This window comes from Pteropus medius, unplaced genomic scaffold, assembly GCF_902729225.1.
Source record: "Pteropus medius unplaced genomic scaffold, Ma_sr-lr_union100, whole genome shotgun sequence".
Classification (NCBI taxonomy): Eukaryota; Metazoa; Chordata; class Mammalia; order Chiroptera; family Pteropodidae; genus Pteropus; species Pteropus medius.
This window is the reverse complement of record NW_024354875.1, coordinates 7876690-7900039: the sequence shown is the minus strand read 5'-3', so window position 1 is coordinate 7900039 and position 23350 is coordinate 7876690. Positions and strand designations below refer to the sequence as shown.

Below are 23350 nucleotides of genomic sequence, written 5' to 3'. Positions count from 1 at the left end.
CTCCAGATTTCTAAAAATGAGTTTTTACTTGGACTTTGAATTATCTTTAAAACAATTAGTTTCATGTATCGATTAACTAAAATCTTTTATTGATCTTAATTTTTTTTCAATCATGTTAGCCTTGAGGGTTCCCTCACAGAATAGAAACTCTGCGGACATGAGCAATATTAACACAGTAGTTACTATTAACTTAGTAGATGTTAATAAATTGTATTAAGCCATAATTAATTATATTTTAATACATAGTCGATGCCCTTATAGAAAAATTAGGGCCTGATTATTGTAAATGACTTGCTTATGGTCAGAAAGGTACCACTTATATGTGCATGATTTGTTCTCATTCTATTTTTAAGCCATCTTATGCTTATTCACTTATTCAGTTTTCAGTTAGCCTCATCTGATAAACCATATTTAGCTGTCATCTGCAAGTCAGGTGGCTTACAAGTCTTGAATGACTACCACTTTATAAATAGTTTCATACTAAAACCTTTTATAGATGATTGCTTTAAAGATAGAGGAACACTCAACTCAGAAAATTGTTTCTAAACAAAAAGTTATATAGATTTCTATGATCTTGAAAAAAGCTATGAGTTAATTTTTGACTACTCTTAAATTTATTGATGCCATATTATTAATAGCAGTCTATTAAACTGTAAATGTTAGTACTCTTTAGATCTCACCCCATACATCTCACTCAAAACAAAGTTTCGATAACTTAGCTTTCTGATTTTTACATTTTTCTTCTACCTAGATACTCAGAGATGTCACTGTTTGGTCAGAATCAATTTTATTCTTTTAAATTTTTCAGTTGTCTCTATAGAAATAGTTGAGATGCATTTCTAATATTAAATTAGAAAATGCTAATTTTCTTAGACACGCATTCTTGATAAAAATTTATCAACTCTAATTAGAGTTTTGCACATACTTTTTTCTAATAAATATTTAATTGGCATACCTGGATTAAATATTTGCCTGCTTTATTAAACTCACTTCTGAAATTGGAAGATTCATGTAGGACTATGCAATGAGTTGAATTATAAAAATATCTTAAGCTTGTAAAACATTTGAGGAATGTAAAATATAACACATTCTAATGCTTTTTAAATCTATATTTCTTTATGTAATCCTTCAAGGACAGCAATTATAAAATTTTAAGCAAATTTATACAAGTTATTTTATCTCTTTTGCCTCTAGATCCATGCTAGAAGAAAAACTGACTTTAAAGAAGGAATGGCCACAATCACTCTTGTTAACATATTTAAGTATCTTAGAACGTTTCCAGAAAACCTTCCAAATAGATGTCAGTAATGGTTACATTTCAGGCATGCTTTACTTTGTAATTTCTTGGCTGTTATTTTGGTCTCATTTGTCTGGAGGGACGCAGGGGGTTAATCCTGCCTAATAATGAGCAGATCACATGGATGGTTAGGTGTTTCCTTCTTGAAAGAGAATCCAGTGCTGTAAACAATTGTCAATGTCTAGAAAGGCAAATATCCAAGTTGGCTTCCAATGGGGATCTGAGAGTGACACCTAAAATGTGAATGTGTGTGGATGAGGTGTGGGAGGCTGGAGTGAGCTTCTGAGTTCTGATATTGTACGTCATAGCAGCATCAGGCAGGCTTTCGCTGCTGCAGTGCCCTTTAACATTCTGACTGGTAGTTAGACCCTCAGATATGGGCAAGTTCAGTTCTAGATATACATAAGGGAAAGGGAACACCAAAAAGATATTCAAAATTACTTTCTAGAGTAATTTATAAAATTACTTCCTGAGCAAATGTATGAATTATTGAAAAAGAAAAATAAGATCTTATTCTCTACAGTTAGGCTTATCTGGGTTTGAATTTTAGTTCTTCCTCTTATTCCTATGTGATCTTTGACAAATTGTTTAACCTCTCTGTGCCTCAGTTTAGTCACCTATAAAATGAAGATAATACAATGTAATGCATGGGACTATAATAAATGTATGTGCCTGACATGTAGAAAATAGCAAAAAATGACTGTTTATAATCATCATAATTATCATTTCCAGCAATTTATTCAAATCAGGCTCTAGTTGACTGTGATGATGCAACGAGCACTGTTTAGGATAAGTGGGTGAGAAGTAAATAATTACATACTCTTAGGCATGTTTAGTAATATCGCCTCTGTTCAAAGATGACCAAAGAATGTCTTGGAAAAATTAGTTAAGTAACTCGCATGAGGTCACATTACTAGTCAGAGAAAGAACTGAATTTAACCTCCAAGTCCCTCACATTCTCACCAGTTTCTTTTTCTTATTATGTCACCCTGACATAAGTATTCATCAAAAGTTTATAAAATACTACTGTTAGCTGTCCTGGAAGTTCTACATTCGATACACACATAAAAGCAACCATAAACCTCCCTGCAGGGAGAATATTAGCAGATTTCATAGAATGTATCACTCCTGAGACACAATTAAATAACAGTAAAGGTGGAGTGTGAATTGCACTGAAACTAGAGTTGAGTTATAGAATGTACAGGGATATTCACTTTGGAATTTACCTAGTCTTTGTTGTGAAAGTAATTCAGTCCTACTTTTTTTGTTGTTCTTGTTTTTCTGTGTGTGTACAGTCCTAAATTATCAAATGTTAACTTACATTTTGAATCTTAAAGCTAATTCACAAAACTTATTTTTTTAAAAGCCAGGTCAAAATTCAGTGAAGTAAAACAATTGATGTATATACATGTAATTGTATAATTTAGTCTCTCTGTATAACCATTCTATATTACCAAGTAAAGACTTTCCAGGTTCCCCATTATTCTTACGGAATATCTTCAGTTCCTGTTTAGGTATTATTTTATTTTGTTTTTTCTTCTCTTTAAATAAATTTTACACTTCACTAACTTTACATTGTGAATGTCCCAGTTGCAAATATGAATTGATAGCTACATAGTCTTGGCAATTACTTTTTGATAGAAAGAAATATTTGGGAAAAACATTTAATAAAGCTAGAGATTTTATAGACATCTGGCTCCCCATGATTATTCTTAAACCTGTATGTATACTCATACAGGAATATATTTGTATGCAGTCTATTAAGATACTGTAAAAAGATTAAAGAAAAAAATATGCTCTCATATTTCTGGTTGCTTGAAAAGGAATAATAGTAAAAGAAAAAGACAGAGACAGAATGCAATGATGATCTTCCTTGAAAAGTATTCCATTTCTGTTGCAGAAAATAGACATTCACTTTTTCTCCAGTTACTATCTACCTAATTACCATGTGAATACTCTAATTATATATCCATCTTTGTCCTTTAGATTACACGGTTGTGTTTGGTGCTACTATGTATGCAGTTCTTAGAGTAATTAACCTATAGAGGTTATAACAATTTTTATATAGGGAATATAAAGTGCTATTATATAATTTCATGGTAATCTCTACTTTCTTAGTACAGATTAATTATATTAAATTATTGATCTTTCTTATCATCCACAAAATATCTCAATTGTTATGCTATTTAGGGCAGTAAATTTTTTCAAAATTTATGAAATGGAATGTTCCATAGGAAGGAAGATTTTGTTAATAATAATATACGTAGATTCATGCCACAGTGAACATTGTTCAGATTAATTTTGGTTTCTTTTTTCTTCTTATCTTAACCTTTCAGTTGGGTTGTCAACTCTCTGAGTGATGGTGTCCTGTCTTGTATTCCTGGACTCTTCCTACAGCTCCCAGTATACATTTAGGCATGTCCCCAGCAAATAATTGAATATAGATCCACTACTTCCATTATATTGTCATGGTTAACTACTCATGTTGTTCAAAATGAGAATCAACCATGTTGTTTCACCAGCTTTGCTTTCCATGAATTCAGACTGTTCCTGCTGCTCACTGGCCAACCTGGCTAGACTTTTATCTTCAATTTTTAATTCTTCTCTTCTATCTTCAATCGTCTTCCTATTCCATCTCCTCCAATCTTCATCGATTTTCTTCTAATCTGTCTTCTTTTAGTCTACAACCTTTTTTTTTTAAACTTTTTTTCAGTTTTAATAACCATTAAGCCAAATTTAAAATTTAGAAAAAAAAAAGATGATTGTGTGGGGGGATATGTGTGTGTGTATGTATCCATGTCTATGTCTATGTGTCAGAAAAGAGAAGACAATCCCTTTACTACACACCTCAGTGTTAACTAACCACCATCACTAACTCTTTTCTTCTTTGATTATAATTAAGTTTTTAAATTTAGATTTGTCTGATGCTTCATTGTAACATTTCACTTGGTCAAAACTGAAATATTAAAAAAAACACACACACACACAGAAGTCTACCAACTTCTGCAAAGTGCATACAAATAATTGATAGTGATAAATGAGTCATTAATCAACACACCGTTTAAGAAAATGTGTATCTATCTTATAGAAAGATTACTTTTGAAATGATTTTAAATCCTTATTGATGATGAAGTTGGTAAATTTTATAGGGTAACTGTTTTTCAGTGTTCTTCAATTAGAGAAGTATTTTTCCCAGTGACTACTACACTTCCTTGTTCATTTCATAGTTTATTAGGTCAGTGCAGAATCCTTAGAATCAAAGCAAACAATTACATACCAAAGGAGCCTTCTCATATTCTACTCCTTTTCATCTTTTGCTAGATTTCTGCTGGATTTGGAAATGTTAATGAAAGTATTTTTTATTAGATTTATAGCTGAAGATATACTTGGAATTTAAATACAAGTGTGTACTAGTTATTTCAGAGATATAGAGATGTAACACGGATGAAAATACAACATGTATTATACGTTTTACATAGATGCTTATAATTCCAAGTGGATTATATCTGAGAAGAGAATGAGAGAAAAATTACATTGCATTCCTACAACTTATTATACACTGCTGTCATGATATTGACACAGTTGCAGAGAACATAGGCTTTGGTTGAATTACCCAATTTAGAAACAGACAGCACCATCAGATGTTTCAAACTCTTTCCTGGACTTGCACATAATATGTGTCATGATTAAACTGAAACAGCAGAGAGTACTTGAAAGAATTATTTTGCCTTCTTATTTACAAGTATTCAGTGCTTATGTGGTAGTTTAAACATCAGATGCTAAAAGTCACGTATTAAGTAAGATTTGCTTTTCCCTGTGTTCAAGAATCTTACAGTTGAAATTGAGTAAATAGGGAAGCCTTTAAGGAAGGAAGGAAAGACAAAAGGAAAGAGAGAGACAGGGAGCAAAGGAAAGGAAGGAAGGAAGGAAAGAAAGAAGGAAGGAAGGAAGGGAGGGAGGGAAGGAGGGAGGAAGAGAGAGAGGAGAGAGACCAGGAGGGAAGGTGACAGAAAGAAATCTAATTATGGGAGGTGAACACATAATGTAAATATATATATGCCTTATTGTTAAAATATACAACTGAAACTTACTAGATTTCATTAACCAATGTCACCATAAAAACAAATTAATTAAAATATATATATATATTGAAAGCATTAAAGGATGAAGAATTTCCTTTAAAGCACAGAAAGTGCCACTATTTCTTGATTTAGCAACTTTAGACATTTCTATTGTTTCCCTGCTATGATAAATGAAAAGTTAGCTCATTTATATTACTATTCTTCCCAATTCTATCATCGTTTTTAGATTTTCTTTTGGTTCCCTTATAATTTTTAAGTAACCCCTTATACATTTATGTTTTTTTTATTGTTTATTGGGGTAACATTGGTGAATTTAGTTATATAATTTTCAGGTGTATATTATAATTTGACATCCATATATTCTATTGTGTGATTACCACCCAAAGTCCAATTTCCTTCAGCTACCATATATTTGACCCTCTTTACCCCATCTACCTCTCCCCTCCTCCCCCACGTCCTACCCTCTGGTAAACACTAGTCCATTGTCCATGTCCATGAGTCTCTGTTTGTCCTGTTTATTTGTCGCTTTTAGGATTATATCTCACATATAAGTGATATCATGTAATTTTCAACTTTTTTCTGTCTGGCTTATTTTGCTTAGCATGATTATCTAGAGGTCCATCCAAGTTGTCGCAAAAGGCAGTATTTCGTCTCTTCTTACGGCTGAGTAATATTCCATTGTATATATATACCAAAGCTTCTTTAGCTAATCATTTATCATAGGACACTTCGGTTGCTTTCATGTCCTGGCCACAGTGAATAATGCTGCTATGAACATCGGCAAATATCTTTTTGGATATGGGTTTTCAAGTCTTTGGGATAAATACCCAGTAGAGGGATTGCTGGATCACATAGTAGATCAATTCTTAGTTTTTTGAGGAAAGTCTGTACTGTTTTCCATAGTGGCTGTACCAGTTTGCAGTCCCACCAGCAATGTATGAGGGTTCCTTTTTCTCTGTATCCTCTCCAGCATTTGTTATTACTTGTCCTGTTGATTATAGCTATGCTAACAGGTGTGAGATGGTATTTCATTGAAGTTTTGATTTGCATTTCCCTAATAGCTAGCAATGTTGAGCATTTTTTCATATATTTGTTGGCTGTTTGTATGTCTTCTTGGAAGAAATGTCTATTCAGGTCCTCTGCCCATTTTTTGACTGGATCTTTTTGTTGTTGTTCTTGTTATTGAGTCATATGAGTTCTTTGTATATTTTGAATATTAGTCTCATATTGGAGGCGTTGCTTGCAAATATATTTTCCCATCTGGATGGTTGTCTCTTTACCATGTTGATGATTTCTTTTGCTGAGCAGAAGCTTTTTAGTTTGATGTAGTCCCATTTATTTATTTTTGCTTTTACTTCCCATGCCATTGAGGTCAAATTCATAAAATTCTCTTTAAATCTAAGGTCCTTGAGTTTAGTTTCTTTGTTTTCTTCTATGCATTTTATTAGTTCTTGTCTTATATACAGGTCCTTGATCCATTTTGAGTTAATTTGGGTGTGTTTCATTCTTTTGCAGGTGACTTTCCAGTTTTCCCAGCACCATTTAATGAAGAGGCTTTCTCCACTCTATGTTTTTGGCTTTTTTTTTTTTTTTTTTTTGGAAAATTATTTGCCCATATAAATATGAGTTTACTTCCGGACTCTCGATGCTGTTCCACTGGTCCATGTGTCTGTTTTTCTTCTAATACCGTGCTGTTTTGATTATTGTTGCTTTTCAAGCAGAGTGATGCCTCCAGCCTCATTCTTTTTTCTCAAGATGGCTTTGGCAATTCGGGGTTCTTTGTGCTCCCATACAAATCTGATGAGTTTTTGTTCTATTGCTTTAAAAGATGCCAATGAGATTTTTATGGGGATTGCATTAAATCTATACAATGCTTTAGGTAATAAGATCATTTTAACTATGTTGATTCTTCTAATCCAAGAACTCGGAATATCTTTCCATTTCTTTTTATCTTCTTCAATTTCTTTTAATCGGATCTTGTAGTTTTCATTATATAGGCCCTTCACATGTTTCGTTAAATTTATTCCTAGGTGTTTTATTCTTTTTGGTGCAATTGCAAAAAGAATTATTTTTTCCACTTCTTTTTCTAATGCTTCATTATTAGAGTATAGGAACGCTATGGATTTTTGAACGTTAATTTTGTATCCAGAGACTTTACTGTATTTGTTATTGTTCCTAGTAGTGTTCTTGTGGAGTCTTTAGGGTTTTCTATATAGAGAATCATGTCATCCACGAATAGTGAGTTTGACTTCTTCGTTTCCTATTTGGATGCCTTTAATATATCTTTCTCTTGCCTGATTGCACTTGCTAGGACCTCCAATGTTATATTGAATAGCAGTGGCAATAGTGGACAGTCTTGCCTTGTTCCTGATTTTAGAGTGAAGGTGTTTAGTTTTTCACCATTAAGTACAATGTTGGCTGAGGCTTTGTCATATATAGCCTTTATTACTACATTAAGGTACTTTCCTTCTATATCGATTTTGTTGTGTTTTGATCATAAATAGATGCTGTATCTTGTTGAAGGTTTTTTTCTGCATCTATTGATATGATCATATGATTATTTTTTAATTTGTTTATATGGTGTATCACATCAATCGATTTGCGTATGTTGAACCATTCTTGTGCCCCTGGGATGAAGCCCACTTGATCATGGTATATAATCTTTTTAATATATTGCTGTATTCGGTTTGCTAGTATTTTATTTAGGATTTTTGCATCTGTGTTCATGAGAGATATTGGGTTTCAGTTTTCTTTTTTTGTGTTATCTTTACCAGGCTTTGGTATCAGAGTAATATTGGCCTCATAAAATGAGTTGGGAAATATTGCCTCCTCTTTTATTTTTTGGAAGAGTTTGAGGAGAATAGGTATTACATCTTCTTTGAATGTTTGGTAGAATTCACTGGTAAAGCCATCTGGTCCTGTACTTTTACATTTTGGTAGGTTTTTGATGATCATTTTAATTTCCATACTGCTGACCGATCTATTTAGATTTTCCAGATCTTCTTGATTCAGTCTAGGAAGGGTGTATTTTTCTAAGTACTGATCCATTTCTCTAGCTTCTTAAATTTGGTGTTGTATATTTTTTCATAGTATTCTTGCATGATTCTTTGTATTTCTGTGATGTCAGTCGTAATTTCCCCTCTTTCATCCTTGATTTTGTTTATTTGTGTCCTTTCTCTTTTTTCTTTAGTGAGTCTAGCCAGGAGCTTGTCAATTTTATTAACCTTCTCAAAGAACCAGCTCTTCGTTGTATTTATTTTTTCCATTTTTTTGTTTTGTTTTGTTTTCAATTTTATTTACTTCTTCTCTAATTTTGATTATTTCTTTCCTTCTGCTGACTTTTGGTCTCATATGTTCTTCCTTTTCTAGTTTTATAAGATGAAGTGTTAGGTTGTTTATTTGGGCTCGTTCTTGTTTTTTGGAGATAAGCCTGCAATGATAAAAACTTTCTTCTTATGACCACTTTTGCCATTGCCCAAAAGTTTTGATATGCTACACTATCATTATCATTTGTTTCTATGTATCTCTTGACCTCTCTTTTTATTTCTTCCCTGACCTAGTTATTCCTCAGTAGCATGTTGTTTAATCTCCATGCATTTGTGGTTCTTCCTGATTTCTTTTTGCAGTTGATATCCAGTTTCAAAGCATTATGATCAGAGAATATGGCTGATATGATTTCAACCCTCTTATATATGTTGAGGCTATCTCTGTGTCCTAGTATGTGGTCGATTCTTGAGAATATTCTATGTGCACTAGAGAAGAATGTATAAGCAGCTGTTTGGGGATAGAAGGCTCTGTATATGTCCATTATGTCATTTAATGTGTCATTTAAGGATGTTATTTTCTTATTGATTTTCTGTTTGGATGATCTATCCATATCCGACAGTGGGGTATTTAGGTCCCCTACTATGATAATGTTTTGGTTTGTTTCTTCCTATAGTTCTGTTAGTAATTCCTTTACAAATTTGGATGCTCCCAAAATAAGAGCAGAAATATTAATAAGTGTTATGTCTTCTTGGTGAATGATTCCTTTTATCATTATGAAGTGTCTCTCAGTATCTTTCTTTACCTTTTTTATTTTGAAGTCTATTTCTTCCAATATTAGTACCACTACTCCTGCTTTTCTGTGAATGCCATTTGCTTGAAATATCATTTTCTACCCTTTCACTTTGAGTCTCTATTTGTCTTTGGAGCTGAAATATGTCTCCTGGAGGTGGCACATGGTTGGGTTTTGTTTTTTATTCATTCTGCAACTCTGTACCTTTTAATTGGTGAGTTCAATCCATTTACATTTAGGGTGATTATTGAAATATGAGGTCTTCTTATAGCCATTTTATCTTTTGCTTTCTGGTAGCTCAGTTTTTCCATTGCTTCCTTGTCCTTGTGTTTCTGTTTTCTTTATTTTGGTTGGCTTTTGTGGGTTTTGCCTCTGGTTCTTCTTGTTTTATGTTATATACTTCAGTTCCAAATCTTTGGTGTGTGGTTACCATTACAACTATGAAAAGGATAGTTATATATATACAGTCATCCATTTTCTTCTGCATGTGCCTTATCTCCTTTCCCCTTTGCGAATTTAGATCTTTGAATCCTCTCCTTTTTAGTCATTTTTATCTCAGTTTGTCCCTAAGCATGCTAAACTTTCATTACTATCTTGCTACAGCAATTCTCTTATTATTTAAGCTTATAATGCCCTGTTCTTAGTAAGAGTTGCACCCCTCTGCTTCTATTTGCCTGATAGTCACTTTACTCCTAATTATGTATGTTGTTTTTGTTATTTTGTTTTAGGTGAGCTGATTTATTTCTGTATTTCCTGTAGTGCAAGCCTTGTAATAGAGAATTCTCTTAATTTTTGTCTTAATTTCTCTTTCATATCTAAAGGAGAGATTAGCTGGATACATTATTCTAGGCTGATAGTTCCTTTTAATTAATAATTTAAATATTTGATTCCATTTCTTTCTGATTTGGAAGATCTGTGCTGAGAAGTCCAATGATAATCTAATGGATTTTTCTTTATACATTACCGTTTTCTTATCCCTGGCTGCCCTGAGAATTCTATCTTTGCATCAATTTTTGATAATTTTAAAACAATGTGTCTTGGTGAAGGCCTTTTTGGGTTGAGATAATTAGGTGTTCTGTTGACTTCTTGAATTCCAAGCTACAGTTCATTCCTTAGATTTGGGAAATTCTTGTCCACTATTTGTCTGAAAATGCTTTCTAGTCCCTGCTCTTTTTCCTCACCTTCAGTAATGCCCATTATTCTTATGTTTTCTCTCCTGACGGCATGAGCTAGTTCTTGTATTTCTCTTTCATTATTTTTCATTCTTTGGTTTCTCTCTTATTCCTTCTGATTTATTTCTAGATTTCTGTCTTCCATATCACTGATATTTTCCTCTATTTGGTCGACTCTATTTCCCAAGCTTGCTATTTCATTTTTCAACTCTTCCAATGAGTTGTTGTTTTTTTTTTTTAATCTCCAGAAGATCTATTCTGTTCTTCTTGAGGATTTCAATCTCCTTGCTCTGCTCATGTAGTTGTTTTTTCAATTCTTGAAATTGTTGATATGACTCTTTTCGAAACTCAGTGAGTTTTTTCAGAGGTACCATCCTGAATTCTCTGTCATTTAAGTTATATATTTCTATGTCTGCAAGCTTATTTTCTGAAGACTTTTCTTTTTCTTTCTGAGATTCCTTGCCACCTTGGTTATTCGTGGTGTTTAGTGGACTATTTCTCCGCCTGGGCATTAATGAAGTGTATTCTGTTGTTTTTCCAGAAAGATTTATTATATAAAGGTCTCTCTTTAGCCTGCTGCAAAGATGGTGCTTTTCTTTTGGTTTCCAGTAGGTGGTGTCTAAGCCTCTTGGATCCCTGCTTTATATAAAGCCTAAATAACGTCTTTTTTATTTTCTTGTAGATATTTAATCACACTTTCTACTCTCAGTTTCAGCCCCTGCAGTGTTAGCAACAGGTTCAGTAACATTTGCTCAGATTCCTCTGGGGCTCCGCTGTGTTCTGTCTTGGAGGGTATGGGGCGAGGGGCTCTCTGGGTTGAGAATTGGGGTCTGTGGCTCAGCCTCGGTTTTGCAACAGGGGCCAATAAAAATCAACTATTGTTTCTCTGTGGTTTTGTCCTACTTCTCTGTTTTCTGCCCAGATAACTGGGCCCTGCTGCCGGATGCATAGAAGTCATAGCACTTCCAGGCAGAGCTGGTTAGGGAAGTAGCCACACCTTTACACCTCCCCCTCCTCCTGCAAGGAGCTCCAGAAGCTGCGGGAGGCAGCTTCTTTATTTCTCCCAGTCCACTGCCTGACACCCAAGATTCTGACCTGTGGTAGTTTTTGTGCGCAGATTCCATGCTCAGATGTGCTGGTGTGCAGTTTGGGTATTTTTTGTTCAATTTTAGATGTTCAGCTTATTGTTGTTTCAAGGAGAGAGATCTGAGGATATCTCTCACTCCACCATGTTTCCCAGAATCTTTAATTTCTTTTAAAACTAATACTTTACAGGCATTATTTAGCAAATTAATCAGAATTTCTAAAATATTCTATCATAGCACATATGCCATTGGATTAAATTTTTTTTTTTCTATCGAAGTATAATATACATAGAAAGGTTAAAATCACAAGTATAAAGTTTAATCACCAGGTTTACACACCATTGTCATCAACATTCAGTTCAGGACCAAACACTTTCAGTACCCCAAATGTTTTCTGATATTCTTCATGACTATCCCTTCTCTCCTTCCCCAAGATATCTCCATTTTGATTTCTAAAAGCATAGATTAGTTTTGTCTTTTGAACTTTATATAAATAAAAAAGACAGCATATTGTTTTTGTGTCCAGCTTTTTTCTCTCATTATTTTTATATGATTTGTCCATGTCTCATTTTTCATTTTTCTATCATCTATCTATCTATCTATCTATCTATCTATCTATCTATCTAATCTATCATCTATTATCTATATTTATATTCCATTATATGAGTAAACCATAATTTATCCACTCTTCTTATAATGTAAATTTGGATTATTTTCAGTTTTTGGCTATTTCTAAAAAGGTTGCTGTGCATATTATGTACAATTTGTGTGCACATTTGTATACTTTTCTCTTGGATATATTTTAAGAGTAGAAATGCTAGGTCATAAAATGTAGGAATGTTCTAAGTTAGTGGATACTGTCAATCATTTTCCACATTGGTTGAACCAATTTATAGTCCCACTCATAGTGTATAAGTCTCTACTATTTGCAACCAATTTGGTGGGTATTTCTTTGAGGTATTAATCTGTATTTCCTTAATTATTTATGTGGTGTGTATTCTCACACCATTTTAATCTTAGTCTAAAGCATATTTAATACATTGAAATTACTTAGAATTAGTAAATTGTAGATAAGTTATTAACCTCGTCCTTTAGCACTGTAGGTAAGTGCAAACTATTCTTTGCTGCAGTATGATATAGGGCAATCATCAACCCTCAGGTTGTTAACCTCATTTTTTCTGATTTCTCAGGTCTTTTCAGCAATATGGCTATAAAAATAAAGTGGTTCAAGATGTTAGATTAAAAATTACATTTTAATTAGGGCTCATAAAGTTAGTCAAAAAATAAGCAATTAAGTCACATTCAATTCATTTGCAACTATTAGATAATGTATTTCCTTCGCTAATCAGAAAATTATCTCCAGATCATCATTTCTTACACTCCTTAGTCTCCAAATTCTAGTTCCTCAATCAGTCCTGTGGGAATCACCTGGACCCTATCTCAGATTTATGAATTAGAATCTAAGGGTGGGTGGTGAGTGACAGGAAAGGCATTGGAATTTGCATTTGCAAATAAGTCCCCTACTTGATTCTGATGAAATATTCACTATGTAAACTTCTGAATAAGGACATAATATGAAGATCTTGAAAAAGTACAATAGCCAACTTCTATGTCCCCTCAGACAACTGAACCAGAATGAAAGATGAAATTTAAAGCAACTGGGGACAATGTTAAAAGAGCTCCTTCCAAATAAGAGATATCCAGCAACCTGACCAGTGAAAGTTGTTCTTTAGAGATTTCTGCATTGAATAAGAGATGGTGCTAGATAATCATATAAGCTGTTGCTAGTATATTTTTCATAAATTAACATAGCATATATGCTATATACATTATACTTGCCAAGCCTAGAACAACTACAAATAGACATCATAATGGATGAATACTAACATTGACTTAACTTTTATATCATCAAGTCTCTCATCTTTTGAAAGTACTACTTTTCTTAAATATAGCCAAAACCCATATTAATAGACTTAAGCATTGTATCTCAATGTGGGTATTTGGCATAATGAAACAGAAAGCACAAGATTGCATGAAATTAATATACATAAATATGAAGAAAGCCTGTCAATAAATTTAATTTCTGTCTGATTTAATAGAAGGTTCAATAAATATACAAACTTGAGAATAATAAATTATGTTTTAATTTGCCACATCCACTATAACTGTCTTACAGTAGGTTAAAGTTTATAAATTGTGATTTTTATCTCACCTAATCTCATTTAACATTGCTTCACAATTAGGTTGCTAAAAGGAAATTGAAGCTTCTAAACACAAAGACTGAGATCAATTTAATCAGTTATTTCATTTAAGATTATTTGTATTATCAGTTTCAATATTTTGAATGTGATAAATTATAATGTATTCATATATAAACATACATATAAACTGGTCTGCTTTTGAAAAGACTGAAGCAAATATTCAATTATAGAGTTAGTGTGATTACTATATTAAATGGGCTTTGTTCATTTCTCATATTCTAGAGGTATAGAAATAAATATTTGAAGAAGTCTTCCTTCGTTGAGAAAATTATCTGTAATGCTCAGTAAGAAATGTCTTCCTAAACAAAGGGCTCACATTACTGGGAGGTTTTCCCTCTGACTGATAGGGAGGTTAGGCTCTCACCTAGAAGGAAGACAATAGCCTAGACTTGTGTTACCACTTACCATCTATGATAGATGAGGGAGTTTCCCAGTCAGCTTTTTTCTTAGAGAGGTACACCTCTTCTCTGCTCACCTGCCCAGGTGTTGAAAATACCTGAGCTTGTTCTGGAACATATAGAAGAAGTCTTCTTTCCATTACACCAAGGCATGGTGCAGAGGTTGAAAGCTCTCATTCACCTCACACTACCCTGTTCTCTAGATGAAAAGAGGTGCAGGAAGAGACAATGATAAATGACATCTAAAGAAATCTTGAGCATTTCTGCTTCTTTCAGAATAATAGTAATATTGTTCATTAGAAGAAAAGCTAAAAACCTTTTTCAATTTAAATTTTAAAATTCAGAACCAAAAGAGTTTGTCAGCTAGTGTTTTATCAATATAACCTATCTCCTCTTAGCCAGATGAATTGATGCCCACTTCAGGCAAAAAGAGGAATCAAAAGCATTGTTAGAGAATTCAGTTACATGTAATTATAAGCTGCTTTTGTAAACTAATCTACCTACTAATTGACCATTTTGAAATATTAAATAAATTGTAACATTTATTGTGGCTGAATAAAAATATCTTGTAATATAATTTTATTTCCTGTTGTGCATTCTTCCAAGATGTGTGTCACCACTACTGTGTGAATTCTGAATCCTGTACCATTGGAGATGATGGAAGTGTTGAATGTGTCTGTCCAACACGCTATGAAGGACCAAAATGTGAGGTTGACAAATGTATAAGGTGCCATGGGGGACACTGCATTATAAATAAAGACAGTGACGATATATTTTGCAAGTAAGTGGACATCCAGCTTAATTTATAAAAGCATTGAACCCAAAAGGTATAGCAATCCATCAATAAAGTATAACAACAATGTAAATTATTTTTATTCTGAAATTCTAAATGGTGACCATTGCATCCTCTTTTTTTATGGCTAGAGATGAAGTTCAGTTCATTTAAATTAAATTTAAACTTATTCAAAATCTGTTACGTGTATCTGGGGAACATGAAAATTCATCATGTAATGATATGGTCAGATCATTTCCTATATCGACTATTCCTAATGGTAAGCAAGATGTAGTGAAATGCTATATACCTTCAGAAAGCTCTATGTGATATTTCTAAATTTGAATGGCTCAAGTTTTTAATTGTCTCATTATTATCATTGACAGTGAGTATTTTCTTTTCTGTTGTCGGAAAATGATTCTTTTGAAGAAAAGCAAAACACCTGTTCATTTGAAACGAACTTTATTTTTTTTTAATTTGACTCTGAACGTTATGGTCCAAAATAAGTGGAAATTATAATAATTCCTAGGAAGCAACTAAAACAAAAATGTCCAAGTTACACGTTGGTTACATTGGCTCTTGCTCTTTGGCTTTAAGGTCAAGTGAATGGAAGACAGAACATTGCTGGTAAAGGGTAATGATATTCAGTTTCTATCATGAAAAAAGTTTATGCCTCTGAGGTTAGAGATCAATCCTTACTCCAAACTTCTTTTAACAACCTTTTAAAAGAAAATCTTATAAAGGACTGGACTCTGTCACTTGCCTTGCTCAGGCGTATAATAAATGGTAATATGAGATGGAAAAGCGTGCCGTGAAGTGTTCCTGCCACAGCTTCTCCTCGTCAGCTCTGCAAGGGTGCCAGGCCTGAGTTATGTTGCTCTGTCAGACAAAGCCCAATAAAATTTTATTACAGATAGCATCAACTTTTTCTTTTTTATTTACTCTCATTTTAGAATTTACTCTAAATATGATTTGTGTTACTATAAATGACATTTACACAGAACCTCGAATTGGTTCATTGGAAGGTACATTATTTTTTAAGTAAAGTAATTGAAAATATGACTAATTATAAATATGTGCCGTTGATAAGTACATAAAAGCAAAATGCATTTTCACATAAACTACCAAAATCATGTTTGCCTATTAAGCTCATCAGTTCTTTGTGATAAAACTTTAGCATGACAGAACTTTATTTCAATTAGCGGGTATACATTTTTCTTCATGTCTAATGTACCATATCAGTAACGTGCTGTAGAATTTTCTTTACAACCCCATTTTATTCACACAGAAAGGCTGTGAGCCACAGTTTCCTAGTTAAACTTAGAAAATCTCAAGCAGAGACACACATCATGTTTCTGTTACCTGGAGAAGTTTCACATGAAGAAGGAAGGGTAGGACTCTTAACACCCTCAGTGCTGCCTGCTATATAAAATTGGTTTTGCCAACCTAGAAACACCAGAGCCTGTAAACTGAGAAGGCTATTGAAGTTCAACATTATAGTTCTTGACTCTTAAAAGATCTTTTTGGAAAAATATATGTAAAAATTTAAAAAAATAACAATGAGTAGTAGTTGAAGTTTAAAAAATAGATGTATAATAATTGTTTGATATGACAGACAATAAAACATATGAGCATGACAATACAAACAGGATTCTTTGGGTATTCTGAGACTTATTAGACAAATTTGTTTTCATTTCTATGATATATTTCATCTTAGCATTAAATAAAGTTTACAATAATGTTGGAAATTCTATTCCATAGGTAAAGAACTGATACCAAAACAAAACCACAACTAAGTTAAAGTAAATCTTTTAAATTAGAAATTTCAAGCTGCTTATATACTTGTGATTCCAAATAGCCAGGTGTGTTTCTAATGCACACAGCCCATAAGCTCACCTAGAATAGATACTGTCAAGTATCATGAGCACAATCTTTACAATGGAACTAATTGCATATTTTTTTCTCTTTGGGAAATCTAAATAAATATTAATTAAGAAAGACCAGATCATAATTTTGAATTGCCTAAATAATACCTTTGTGATATTGTTATAGGAATTCTTTGTCTGTACTGAACAAGTTTGGAAAGTGAAAAATCACAAATTGTGTGTGTGTGTATACGTGTATCACATATGTCTTTAGGAAACAAACTTATAATGAAAATTTACATTAAAATATGAACTGTACTCTGATGCATTATAATTAGATAATTTGTATTTCACATTTGAAATATCTACAAATTTCTATCTTAGAATTCAAATAAAGCCTTTAGGAAAAACGCAACATCTGTTATAATTCTTGGGAGCAGAAATTTAAAAGCAATTAATAATTAGAATTTGTTTCTCTTTTAAAAGCCGATTTTTCATGTTTACTTATCTTTCTTGTGAGAAATCTTTTAACGTATAATGAGCAAATTTTCTCTTTGACATTGTTTCTTTGATGGAACAAGAATTCATAACTTTCTACTTTTTGATTTTTGAGGAGGCTAGGCATGGAGGGCAAGGAAAAGTCTCCCGGAGCCATTTAATGTATCAGACACCCACTAAATGTGTACTTGACTCACTTTGTGACAATATTTGAATGCCTTTGTAGTTTACAAAGGTTGTGATATTTCCTGTTAAGTCTTGAAAACTTTAAGCCCCTGCCTCCCTCCCCATGTTTGACTCCACTTTCATATATCTCCATTCCACAATGAGGACATAGTTGACTCATTGCTTCTGTTCATCTTGAAAAGAAATGTGATTTGAAAATCCAGGCTCTTAAAAAATATATTTAAATTAAATACCTGGAAAAGTTAGAAGCATTTCATGCATTTCCAGCAGCCCTACCAGCCACATGAGGTCAAATAAATATGTGCTGAATAAATGAACTACGGGATTTTCAACCAATTATTTCAGGCATCTAACCTATCATTGGGAATTATCCTTTGATAAATGTACAGCAATAAATATCCATCATATAGAAAGGATCAAAGTGATCAATCAATGGTATTACAGCTTGATTTCTTTGTCAAGGTTATGTCCAGATTTATGGTGATACCATTGATTGCTTAATAGCACCTAGTACTGATATGATTTCATAAGAAGAACATGAGCAGGATCTGTTGTAATTTTGATTTGGGCCAAGGCTTGCATGATTCTATTACCGCACTTCTGATAGAAGAGGTCCCTTGATAATTTAGAATTTCAATACATTTGTCTCTGTTCTCACAACAGTTTTAATGTCCAATCTAATTGTATGTATGTATGTATGTATGTATGTATGTATGTATGTATGTATGTATTTAAAAATATAACATGATAAATAAGAAATGTATGTATTTTCTTATTATTAATAAGCTTGTTTTCCCATGTAGCAATAGCCATAGTGTTTATTCTTATCCTAGACATGTAATGTGCTATAAACTAAAATAATTTCCATAGGTTTTCCAAGTAAGCCTACCTCATTACTTTGTTGCCATATTGCATATCGTTCTTATAACATTACTGTTTATTTTTGTAATGAACTGCTCTACGTTTTTCCTGTTAGAACAAAAAGAATTTGATATTAATTACAATACATATTCAGAGAGAAGCAGTGGGATACAAGTTCTATAGAATAACCTCATACCTATATTTTCTTACAAAATATGGAGTCTGAAATTTATAACAGTTTATATATATATATATATATATATATATATATATATATATATATATATATAAATTGCTTTCAGCTAGTCTGCCTTTCTGAAAAGTTACTTATAGCTAGCCTCTGTATTACTCCTCTATGATAAGTATTATCATTTGCAGAGAGTCAGTATTCAACAATAATAATGTCAGTAACAATAATCTCTTTTTCTTTCTTTGTTGCTGCAGCTGTACTAATGGAAAGATTGCCTCTAGCTGTCAGTTATGTGATGGCTACTGTTACAATGGTGGCACATGCCAGCTGGACCCTGAGACAAATGTACCCATGTGTCTGTGAGTATTTTATAATGTCGTGGGCATTTAATAATTTGAATTTCTATGCACACAGAATCCCTGCTCTATTGTTCTCCTTTCTTAGGGGTAATACATTTTAAATGAATGTTTCATGGACATCTCTGATCAGGTATTGTCCTTCATTGGCTCATGTGCTACAGAATCTTCTCTTTCATCAATTTGCTAGTGATTTTATAAGGAGCTCATTCAATTCTTAGCATCATACCCATTTCAGACATTCATAGATCTTTAAACAGAAATGCCGAAAATTGTTCTAATTTCATTAACCCTGTTCAGACATGTGAAACCCAGCACAATCACATTTATGAACGCTTTGGTAGTTAAGGCCATTCTTTTCAAACAAATCTGAGGTATCTTTTCAAGTGTAAATACTATTTGATGTTTGTATCAGGTTTAGAATGTTGTATTATGTAGACCTATTAAATCCCTTGCTTCTTTAGATACATTAACTCAAATCTGGGTTTCTAAATATTTGGAAAATGTTGGAGATTCTCTGCTCCTGAGAAAATCTGGAATTTAATATTTTCTCCTCCAAAATACCCAATTGTCCAGAATGGGCAGTTTGAAATAAAATCATTCAGCTTATTTGGTTTCTATTTTGAATATTTTATTACTGCTTGACCAGAAGGATGATGCCCACATAAGTACCAAGTCTGTGTTCTGTATCCCACCTTGTCAGAGTAGCATGTGATGAATGTTTCAGAGAGAGAAGTGAGCATACCTGAGAAAAATTTTATTCTTCTGTTAACTATCCCTTTATGAAATAAATTTGAAACATATTTGGCAAAAAAATAAAAAATCAGATGCTTTATTTAGCTATATTTTACTGAAATTCTGCAGATGCTCTGTGGGGTTTAAAAGTCAGCGCTGTGACCAGAAAAAGAACCCTTGTGATCACTACTGTCAGAATGAGGGGATTTGCACTTTAACTGCGTTTAATGAGCCAAGATGCAAGTAGGTTTAACCTTCCACTTACTGCTCTGCTTCGTGTGACATCATTTTGGGCCACAGTTCATTGGCTTAAATCATGAACATCCACATGCATTTCACAGTGTATACTTAATCTCGGGGCTCATCTGTGTCATACACACTTAACCTTTGCTTCGCTTACCGACGATTGTATGCACCACAGTCAGCTAGAAAGTCTAGAAATATAACAGGGGAAATGAAAAAGCTCATGAAGCTAATAAAAATACATTTGCTAGACTAGTGGCTTTTAATTAGAGAAGTACAGAAGCAGGTGTTTTTAGACTCTAGTATATACTCTACACTCTATTTGGAATAGTGGTTTTTATTTAGTAACTGACTGTTCAAGTACTATTGAAATAATATGTTATTTTGTTTCCTAAAATTTTACTGAGAACTGTCTTCCTTAATCAATGAGACTTCTTTACAGAAGAAATATGTACATGCTAAAAAATTTCAGAAATTTCATTTCTTAATAGTTTAAACAATTATTTCTTAATTCAACTTATTCATAACAAACTCATTTCCTCTGATAAATTTCATAGAACACCTTTGGGGAAACTATCAATGTTCATCACAATGAAAGCTATTTTCTAATTTTTATTTGAGTTTTAAAGATGGATCCTATCTGACATACTTTTTAGTTCCCAAGATTATAACTAGAAGCCCTTATGAGTGTCTAATAATTGCCCCGTCGTGGTGTACCTAATAATAGTTTTCAAGCACAACTGTATTAAAATTCAAGTCTTTCATTACAAAAACTCTGCAGTTTTATTCATGATCACCTATTTTTTCTTCAGGAAAATATCATTCTTTAGACAATAGTTGAAAGAATATGGGAAGTGATTAAAATAATCACAGGAAAAATTTATAACAGATCCTAGAGATCAGCTGCTGGGAGTCTTAGTAGGACAAATGACTCAATAAGAATGAGAAATGGGAATGTATGAAAGACTACAGAAAAAAACAACCTTTGTTGTTCATGTAATTCATGTAGTTTGGTGATGGCGGGAAGAGCGTTTTGAAAAGAAAGGATAACATAAGCAAAGACACAGATGGGAGACTTAATGGCGTCTTTGGGGAACCGTGAGTGGTTTAATATAGCTCCAGTTAAGGGTGGCTGTAGAGTTGGCAAGAGGAGGGGTGTAAGGCAACAAAACTAGAAAGGCAAATTAGAATTTAATTTATGTCAAAATTAGGGGGTTCCATAGGATCCTGAAAAGAACGAATAGCCAAAGAGATATGAGTCAGAGGCTTGTGCTGAAGGAGTTTGCTTTTGAAGGTTACATTTGTCAGCATGTGTAAGAAAATCCTAGAGATCAGCTGCTGGGACCCTACATCAAAAGGTTTGACAACACTTCAGGTGAAAAGTAGTGAGGGCTGGAAGCAGAGCAATACAATTGTAGGAAAGAATACTAAGGACAATAGATTTATGGATATTTCAGAGTTTGTAAATCCAGAGTGATCCTTGGCTAAATATTGATTTAGCTTCTTTTGTTACTTCATTTTTTGGACACTGGCAATGCCTGGTTTGAGGTCTAATGTTCATTCATCTTGTCCCTCTCTCATTATTCCCAGGCAAAGTACACATGACATTTCAGGCCCACCCTACCTTCCAGGGACACGGCCTTTCCAGAGAATGTCCTTGTGTCACCAGAATAAGTATCTCTCATGGGCATAGCAGCCTACAAAAATGTTCTCTTCCATTTTTCACTCTTACCAAGTGTCATCAGAGACACCTGAACTTTTAAAGTGATAATCAGCCTATCTAATAAATTCAGCCAGGAAAAAAATATTAATTGGAGAGGTTAGTACAAACACCATTTACTTTTATGTATCTTTATCTCTATCTGCATCTGGCTTTATGAAAATTTTGTCTGTGCCTTGATTTTCTGTGCCTTAAAATTAATTCTCATGCCAGGAATAATGCTCACTGAATTCCTCAAATCACTTGACATAAAAGAAGCACAATAAAGATAATTGCATTCTGTTATCATTCATTCATTAATTCATTAACCAAATATTTATTGATAACCTATGGGTAAGAACTTGTATAAATTTGGAAGGGGAATTATTAATAATTAAAACTGGTTTAGCAAATATTTTGTGACAAGTACTGCCTTAAGCACTTTACACATTTTATGTATAAAATTAGAATATTATATAATTATATTATCATTATTATTATCTAGTTGTTATCCCTATTTTACAGATCATAACCTGAGGTTATATAGCAGGAAGTGGTAGATATCTAAGACTCAAGTGACTCTTGTTTGATTCTAAATTTCATGCTCTAGTTATAACTCTTATGCAGTATTGCTTTCTTTATGCTGTATTAATACACACACACACACACACACACACTTATAGAGAGCAGGGGAGAAAGAGAGAGATGGAGGAGAGAGAGAGAGAGAGAAAGAGAGAGAGAGAGAAAGAGAGACAGACAGACAGGCAGATTTATTGTAGGAATTGGCTCATGTAATTATGAAGGTCAAAAGTCCCACAATCTACTATCTGCAAGCTGGAGAATTCAGTTCAAATCTGAAGGCTTCAGAACCATGGGAACTGATGGTGTAAGTCCAAGTCCAAAGTTCCAAAATTCAGGAGTGTTGATGTCTGAGGGCAAGAGAAGATAGAGGCCTCAGATCGAGCAGAGAGAGTGCATGTGTTCTTTTTCTGCCTTTTTCTTCTATTCAGACCCTCAATAGATTGAATTATGCCCACCCTCATTGGTGAGGGTGATCTTCTTTACTTAGCCTACAGATTCAAATGCTAATCTCTTCCAGAGACATCTCCACAGTCACACCCAGAAACAATGCTTTACCAACTATCTGGGCATCCCTTACTTAGTCCATTCAAGTTGTCACATAAAATTAACTTACACATATATACACACATGAACGCACGAACACATTACGTATGTATACAAATTTTGCTTTTTGTTACTGTAATGACCCGAATTGTGTCCCTTCTAAATTCATATGTTAAAGCACTAGCCCCTTAACACTTCAGAATGGGACTCTATTTGAAAATAAGGACTCTAAAGATGTAACTGAGTTAAAATTGAGTCCTTAGGGTGGGCTCTAGTCCAATATGGCTGGTTTTCTTATAAAAAGAGGCAATTAGGACACAAAGACATCAGACACACGTACAGAGAGATGATGATATGAACACACGGCAAAATGATGCCTATCTGCAAGCCAAGGAAAGAGATCTCAGAATAAACCAGATCAGCTGACACCTTGATCTCAGACATGTAGCTTCCAGAATGTAAGAAAAT

At 33.3% G+C, this 23350-nt stretch overlaps 1 protein-coding gene across 1 annotated transcript in view; it reads left to right on the top strand.

Annotated features, from left to right (window-relative positions):
• LRP1B (LDL receptor related protein 1B) overlaps positions 1–23350 on the top strand; it is a 1647539-nt gene that overhangs the window by 1597799 nt on the left and 26390 nt on the right. The window contains exons 85-86 of the mRNA XM_039855262.1: positions 14959–15133; positions 18979–19083. Of these exons, the coding sequence (XP_039711196.1) occupies positions 14959–15133; positions 18979–19083 (280 nt within the window). The remainder of the gene's footprint in view (positions 1–14958; positions 15134–18978; positions 19084–23350) is intronic.